The sequence below is a fragment of the Martes martes genome, assembly GCF_963455335.1.
Source record: "Martes martes genome assembly, chromosome: 9".
Lineage (NCBI taxonomy): Eukaryota > Metazoa > Chordata > Mammalia > Carnivora > Mustelidae > Martes > Martes martes.
In genome coordinates, this window is record NC_137896.1 from 139,062,041 (window position 1) to 139,070,314 (window position 8,274).

At 53.6% G+C, this 8,274-nt stretch overlaps 1 protein-coding gene across 1 annotated transcript; it reads left to right on the forward strand.

Moving 5' to 3' along the window:
* Positions 1-518: 518 nt before the first annotated feature.
* ALKAL2 (ALK and LTK ligand 2) lies at positions 519-7,895 on the forward strand (the record flags this gene model as incomplete). Its single annotated transcript, XM_080812954.1, has 5 exons — positions 519-771; positions 2,107-2,160; positions 2,240-2,320; positions 5,026-5,091; positions 7,244-7,895. 4 exons carry the CDS (start codon positions 519-521, stop codon positions 5,088-5,090), a joined length of 453 nt encoding a protein of 150 aa, XP_080669080.1. The 3' UTR covers position 5,091; positions 7,244-7,895.
* Between the last annotated feature and the right edge of the window lie 379 nt (positions 7,896-8,274).

Below are 8,274 nucleotides of genomic sequence, written 5' to 3' on the forward strand. Positions count from 1 at the left end.
GGGCGCGCGGCCCCCAGTCCCCGGAGCGCGCGACGCCGGGGGTCGAGAGCGGGGAGGGGCCCGGGGGGACCCTCCGCGCGTCCTCCGGCCGCCCCGGACCGGAGGGTGCGCGCCCGGCCCGCCGCGGAGTGGACGCGGCCGCGCCGCGGGGCTCGCGAGGCTGAGAAAGTTGTGGCGGCGGCGGCGGCGGTGGCGTGCGGCGCGGGGTGCGGGCGGGCGCGGCCCTCGGAAAGTTGGCGGCCGGCGCGGGGGCGGGCCGGGCCGGGGAGGGCGCGGAGCGGGGCGGCGGCGCCCGAGGCCCGGCTCTCGGCCGCGCCGTGGCGGGGCCTGCGCGGGCCCCGGGGACACCGCGCCGCAGCCTCCGCCGCCGGCCCCCGGTCTGCGCGCGGGGGCGGGGGCCGCGGGCTCCGCCGCAGGGGCCTCCCCCGCGCCCCGCCGCCGCCCGCCGACTCTCTCCCCGCTCTCCCCGCACGCAGCCCCTCCAGCGAGCCGAGCTCCCCCGGCCGAGCGAGCGCACGATGCGCGGGCCCGGGCGCCCCCTCCTCCTGGGGCTGCTGCTGGTGCTGGCGGCGGCGGGGCGCGGGGTCGCCGAGCCCCGGGACGCGGCCGACGGGCAGACCGTGCTGCGGCTCGTCGTGGAGATCCTCCAGGAGCTCAGGAAGTACCACTCGGGCGAGTCCAAGAGGCTGCAACTCCCGGGCCCGCACGACTACGCCCTGGGCCGCAGGGAGGTCCCGGACGACCCGGTGTATCCCGAGGAGCAGCGAGTGGGTGAGTGTCGGGGCGTCGGGCTCGCGGCCGGGGGACCTGCCCGCGAGGCTTCTCGGGGCGTGTGCGCTGGAGAGGGAACCCCCGCGCGTCTGCGTACCCGCCAGGTCTCCGCAGACACTGAACTCGCGTCTGCTCGGAAACAGAACCGACTTCGAGAAAGCGGATGTATTTTAACAAGATAAAACCGTTTCGAGTGCTTGGAAAAAACTAGGCTTTTTTTTTTTTTTTTTTTGAGAAAAAAAATAGGAGGTGGGTACAGGCTGATGCCTGGCGTGTAACCATCCCTACCCCACTTGCAAGACACGTGAGTTGTTACCTAGGTCGGGAGCTTTGGCACAGAACTGTCATCTGGTATTTAGGAAATGGAAATATTTTCAGCAAAGCACTTTCAGCCCAGACAGAAATGTTTCGGAGCCACCCCCTCCCCTCACCCTCTGCCAACGGCAGAGCCTTCCCAGAGTGGGTGCCCCGTGGGAAATTTCCAGAGAAAGCATGCAAGCTTTTAATGCTTTCCTGACACAATTAGGTCAAATGTGATAAGGTCAATTTCATACAGACTGACATTCGGGAGCCGTCGTAGGAAACGTTCCCTCCTCAGATGAGCAGTGTTCGGGTAGGACAAAGTGGACCACACGCCACCCCAGCTAAAGTTACCACCCAGAACGAGTGCGTGACAAACGCTTACAGGTGACTGTGAAGAAGAAACCACGCCCGGAAGCAGAACGAATGAGAGCCCTGCTCGTCCCCAAGCAAAACGGAGCGCTATCTTTCTCTGCGAAGTCTACGAAAATCTTACAAGCCAGTTACATGTCTCTCTCCTTGCGTCTACACCAGCCTTCGTAACGGGTGGTTTGAAGGCATTTAATCCTTTTCCTAAGTATATACCTAGAAAAAAGTCTTATGACAATTTTGTTAGAAGGATTGGGAACTTGGAGAGCTTGTGGTATTTGATTACCAAGCTGTGCAAAATGAAAACGTCTAAACGCGATTTATAAATCAGAAGCTAACTATCAACCACACACACACACGCACACACACACGCACACGCACACCTCTTCACCCTGATATAACTTTATGGTCACTGTCCTCATACTAGTGGCAGAGACAAGTCAATGTTGAAGCTTTGTGAACAGCTAATACTTTATCTGAAGAAACTGTGATCTGATTGCACGTCTTCACATTAGGTCATGTACAGTGATCGGGGGCTCCGATCTGTTTTACACAGTGCAGTGTTACTGGTTAATGAAGTTTCTGAGAACCTTCTTCAGCACTGAGAGCACATGAAAAAATGCTTGTTTTGAGCAATGCGGTAACTAGCCTCTTTCCCTCCAACAGAAATTGTTCCTCGAGATCTGCGGGTGAAGGACAAGTTCCTCAAACATCTTACAGGTAAGTGTCATTCCTTCGCCTGTGCCCAGGTCCGGGCATCCTCAAGGCCTCACACTCTGCTTCTTCTTCCATGTTCCAGGTCCTCTTTACTTCAGCCCAAAGTGCAGCAAACACTTTCACAGACTTTACCACAACACCAGAGACTGCACCATCCCTGCATGTAAGTGACAGCTTCCTGACTGCTTGGGAAGACCAGTGCGGGACCATGTGTCTCTCCTGTCCCCGCCCCTCCTTCTAAATCTGCTCTTTGCCAATACATGTTCCCTCCTAACTATGGGGTTAAGGGTTAGGGGGACCAGCCCGTAGAGGAAGGTGACTGTGTTCTGCTAGTGCCGAAGGGGAAATTATTCACATTCAATGGAATTGATCAACTCTTGGAATGGGCTCAACTCTTCCATTCACATTCTCATTTGGCTTATGAGCCCGGCATGACGTCCGCGTTTGTGTCTATGACCAGCAGACGTTAAGAATGAGCCTCTGCCCTGGCTCCCATGCAGGGGAAGGCTCTGCAGTAGCCGGGGCCGCCCCGCCCGGATGACAGGCTGCTCTTCGCCAACCCCGGGATGCAGGGCTCCCCTCTCCATCCAGCACCCAGCTGCAGCTTTCTGGTTGCTGATCTGTAACAAAGTGTATTTTATTCCCCCAAAGAGGGTTGCTAGCGCTCCTCACGAAACACGTAATGATGACAAAGTGACTTACTGGCTACGGTGACCACCAGTTAGAGACCTGAGCCCGTTTCTCCTGGAGGGGCTACACCTTCCATTTCACGAGAGGCTCCCAGGGGGAAGGTGGGGCAGACGCCCCAGATGTCTCACCAGCTGCTTTCAGAGCCTACCCTGAGTGTCCAGACCAGACTTTCCTGCCTTCAAAACACGAGAAGTAAAGAAATAAGGCGCTTTCTATGAAGTGGAAGTTTTCTGCTCAGGCAGGAAGGTTGCCCCAAACCATCGGTGTTGCCGTGTGGCGCTCCTTGTCTGGGCGCACCGCCAAGGGTGGCCGGGACCTGGGAGCACCGCCTTCCCCAGGGAGCTGGGGTGCTCGGCCTTCAAGCCCTCAGTGCTGCACAGGGCTCAGCCACGGCCGACAGCACGCGTGTCCCACGGAGCCAGATGATTTCTCCAGCGCGGCCTCGGTCCGCCCGTCCGTGCCCTGTGCACCGGGCACGTCCTTCTTCTGACATGGAATCATCTTCTGCTCGAGACTTATTCATTATTCCAGGGGCCAGAAAACCTTCTCATTTTTATTGTTTACATGCGTCTACACTTTTAAATATCTTACAATTCAGGATCAGAGATTCTAAATCTGAAACTGATCTCTGGGGGTCATTACTTCTAATCTTTTCACACATGGATGAGGAAACGGACAACATGCTTCAGTTCCTTGTGCCCTGACACACAGACCCACACTCGACTCTGCAAACCCTTCCCCAGGACACCGTGTGCACCCACACTCACTGCCTCCTTTTGCTCGGAGTGACTCAGCCACACGCCACCCAGATCTCTGCTCACCCGTTACGGGAGGCGGCCACCAGGGTCCATCACAGTTTCCCCTCGGGCCCCTCAGAGACATGGAAGCCCGCAGGTGTGTGCACTGGGAGTGGATACTTACACTTTCCCATAGGGAGGTAGAGAGCCAGAGCTGGACCCCTTCTGTGTTGCTTTAGGCTGCACGAGAGAAAACTAGAATGGGAGGTCAGGACTGGAAGGAGCCAGACCCCTCTTACTCAAAGCGTGGTCCCAAAGGCAGCTCTTGGGAAGAGCAGAACTTTGAAGTCTCCCCGGGCTGCACCGACAAGATCCCAATTATGTTAGAGCTGGAGATATGCCGGGTCGGGGTCGGGGGGGATGGTGGTCACCTTCATGGTCTCTGGATGTGCTTTACCTTGAATTCACACGACATTGCATCCGCTCATACTCTATCTAGGAAAGCCGCGTTCTAAAACATCTGGTGCAACCAGGGAACAGGGAAAAAATCCCAGGAATCCAGATGACCCGGCCTCCAGCTGTTGGGCCTTTTTTTCCCCCTTTGAACACGAACCATTATGTTGTCTAAATATTTAGGAGCTGCATTTTTGGGAGTAGCTGCTTGTCCGACATATTGTGCAAATTCATTGTTATCAGTTTACTCATTCATTCAGAATTTCAGTTAAGAGCATGAATTCTTCCATCTTTAAGTAGGATTTTGAGACTCTTGAGAAGTAAACGTCAGTAATTTATCAACTGCTGTAGCTTTCCACAGAACTTCAAACTGAGGAAATTCCTTTGTGGCCGTGATCACCAAACCTCCCTTGTTTTCTCTGAGGTAGCACCTATGGAGTGATTTAACAGGAAATTAGCTGAGATATCAAGGAAAACCCATGTGTACTCGGAAATTAGCATACTGCTTGCTTTCACCACCCAACCTGGGTCTTTCTGCTCTGTTACTTGTTGACCCACTTTCTTTACATTTTTACGCAGAGGGTTTTGTGTACGATCAACCCAAGCGGGGACCCAGCCTGCAGGAGCCCTGAAAGTTAAGTCCCACGGGGCGCGGGAGACGGTCTAGGGAGCAAAACCAGAGTCATCTGGATGAGCGTGAGGGGCCGCCGGGCAAGAAAAACGGGCACAAGGAGACCCTGCACCCGGCCCTCCCGCCCAGTGTCCAGTCCCATCACGGATCTCCTGCCAGGGGACACGAAAGGCCCTCAAGTAGCGTCAACGATTCAGTCAACAACTTAGAGCCCATGATTTCAGATGACTGTCTGCGGCTCACTCCCAGGGAATTCAGAATATTTAAAGAAATCAATGGTTTTAGCAGTTGATATTAAAAATACTTCAGGAGTTGTTGATGTCACTGACAAGGGTCCACGATTTATGTTCCCTACAGACTATAAAAGATGTGCCCGGCTTCTTACCCGGCTGGCTGTCAGTCCAATGTGCACGGAGGGCTAAGGTAAGCTGACCGCAGCCTCGCGGGTGCACACACCAGGGACCTAAATCCCGTTCGGGACATGAAAAATTCATGGGAGTTCAGAAATACTCCTTCTTTGGCTTAAGTAGGCTTCCTCGGAGTAAGGTCGACCTGACACTCAGACGTGGGCCATCAGGAAAGGGCGCCCCGCCAGCCTACGCACGGCGCCCCAGGCGGCGGCTGTGAGCGACTCCCCGGAGCGCTCAGCGGGCAGGGCGCGCTCGCTGGAAATGCATCCCCTCCGTGGACTAATTTCAGCACATGACTTCATGCATAAACGAGGACACATAGCTGAAATCACGCCTGTTCACTTTTAGGCTTTCACTCATTCACTTACACTCATAAACGAGTATATGACTAACCCTAACCCATGCAACTTCTACAGACAGATCTGGCAAATGTGTGAGTTGGAATCTATCGTTATGCCAGGAAGCTCATAAGGAACAGCCAAGAATAGCTATTTTCGCTCTGTTTCTATCAGCTACTTTCCCACAGCCTCCAATGGTAAAATATAAAAGCATATTGAATCTATGAACTAAATTTTCAGCCTCGGCCTCTTGAGCGCTGATGCGCACCAACGATCAGCCGCGCTGCCCGCCGGCCGGTTTCTCTTCCTGACACAAATGCGTGGACTTCGGGCACGAAACGGTCACTTCATAGTCTCACACTGACGATGTGTCTGGTGTGTGCGGGGCACTGCGAGAGGCCACTTTTACCCCCACAGACAAGACCTGCTTCTGGTCCTCGGTGGCCGTTCCCGGGAAACCTACGGGCTGTCCGGAAACGTGAGCAGAGGGGACGGGATACCGTGCACAGGCCGTGGCTACGCCATCCGCCTCGTGTGCGTGGGCACGGGAGTCGTGTTCTTTCCACACAGACACGCTCGCTGCGGGAAAATCTGTGCCCATAAAGGTCTGGACAGTGCCCAGGGGGCCGAGCCAAACCACAGCCACCGTCTGGGCACGCAGGCACAGCCACTGCCGTCGCCAGCACCGTCTTCTCCCTGTCACAGTCCCACCGGTCGGGACAGAAGCGTGTGGGTTAGTGCAGGACCGTGAAACTGGATCCCCGCGGGTTCAGAGACGCTCGCACGGCCTTGTCACGTGGGGGAGGTAGAAGCATGGCTTTTCACGCCCGAGCTGGGAAGTGCCGTGCACTACCTTGACCTCCACCTTCAGCTCCCATCCGAGTCCTGTCTGTTTCTCTCACTGCCTACACTGCACACAGAGGCTTCTTTCTAGAGCAGGGACTGGATTCCCTTCAGTGTCTGCAGGTGACGTGCTAGGGGAGACGGGAACGTTCTTTTTCCCAAGCACGCCTCCATAGCGAGAGCACCGCGTCCAGAGATGAACCAGGCATATGCTCAGAAAGAACGTCCATTTGCTTCTTGGAGGGAAGACCGATGCCCTGTGGTCCTCTCCGAAACAACTGCTCAGGCTACACACCGCCTGTCTTGTTAACTGTCTCCAGCCAGAGACACTAGAGTCCCAGCTTCTCCCCCAGTCAGACACACTCGAGACCTCTCACACGCACCACTTCATTGCCTAGACCTGCAGCTCAGTTAAGTTCAAAGGCTCAGCTAAGTTAGAAATGGAGTTCTGAGTAACAAGTAGCCAGTTCAGTCCACAAAATGCAGCTTAAGTCCAGTGACCCCGGAGCTTACCGTGGTTTCTAATATTAACAAACAGTGTACCAGTGGTCCGGGCGCACTGCACGGAGCGCTAGAAGAACGTAGGGTTATTCTTGGTGTTTAGTTCTGCAAATGCTCACGCAGACAGAGGCATAAGGGCCACTGAGCGGTTTCTCAGGACTGCCAGACTGTCCACCGCTGTGGCCCGAATTAGAGGACCCGACAACACACATCAGGACTGCGGGCTGCTCCTCAGACTTGAGGAGGAACCCCGTGAGCGTTCGGTTGCCCCCGTGACGGTTTTCATTCCTTCAGCACAGCAGGCGTGACCCAATTGTAGAACTTGGTCATTTCCAAAGTAAGACGACACTTTGGAACAGAAGAGAAATACACATGCAGGCTGTGATCGCTTGTGTTTTCAGACACATTATATCATTTGACGCACAGGTCTTCTAGAATTGGTAAGAAAGTGTGGAGTTCTACGAAACCAAATGTGTTTTCCAGCAGTGAGCAGAGCTGCGGAGGACCGAGAGCCCACGGACCATGAGAAGTGCCTTGGAGACCAACAGGGAGCAGAACCTGCTGCCTTCACGAACATGTCCCCTGTGAACAAGAGATTTATTTTTGCAGACAGACTCTTCCATAGTCCCTTTAACTTGAGTTTTATACGTTGTCGACACTGTTGGCAGATGCGTACTCAGTAGATCAGCGTCCCTGACGGAAACAGCGTCCCTGACGGAAACACCTGCCGTCCGTGCTGCCGGGGAAAAGTGAAGGCTCCACATCCAACGCGTAGTGCCATAACCGACAGACAGAGCTATTTCATCCTCCTCAGTAGGTGAAATCTCAAAAGAGTATTTCTTTAGAAACATAAACAGAATCTGAAGCTATATTTTCATACAGCATTTGGTATGATTTAATATTTTTGTTACTTTTACAATTAAATTCCCAGAGTATTATTTGGAACTGCATGGAAAAAAAAAAACAACCCACAAAAAAACTTGTGTTTTGGAGACAGTGGAGTGTAAGTCTTTGAACATATCCTGGCTAATTTCATTTGTCCTTTGTATCATAAATGTAAGATAGTACCCAGATGCTGTGCAATATGTAAATACTGTAAATAAGACAAGTAATAAACGAAGTGTTTGTGATAACCAAGTCTTCCAAGTGACTCTACTTCTAACAAGCTTACCAGTGGGAATTCATGACTTAACGCCCTATGAAGAGACCCTAACACTGGCAGAATGTCACGGAATCTAAAAGGCATCGATACATGAGAGGGGAAGGCTATGAGTTCTCGGAAGGGACAATTAAACTGACGTTTTTTAAAAGGAGAGCTACTGTGTCACGGCGGCATGTCTTAAGACAGAGGCCAATACGGTGGTGAATATTCAAATGAGGTTGCATCTGTATCTTCCCGTGTGGCTCCGTAATCATGAAAAAGCTAAGGGTAAGACTTCTAAGCAGCTGATTTTTACAGGTGATACATTTTGAACAAATCTGACTGCATTCCATTCACGACAGGTGAATTCAAC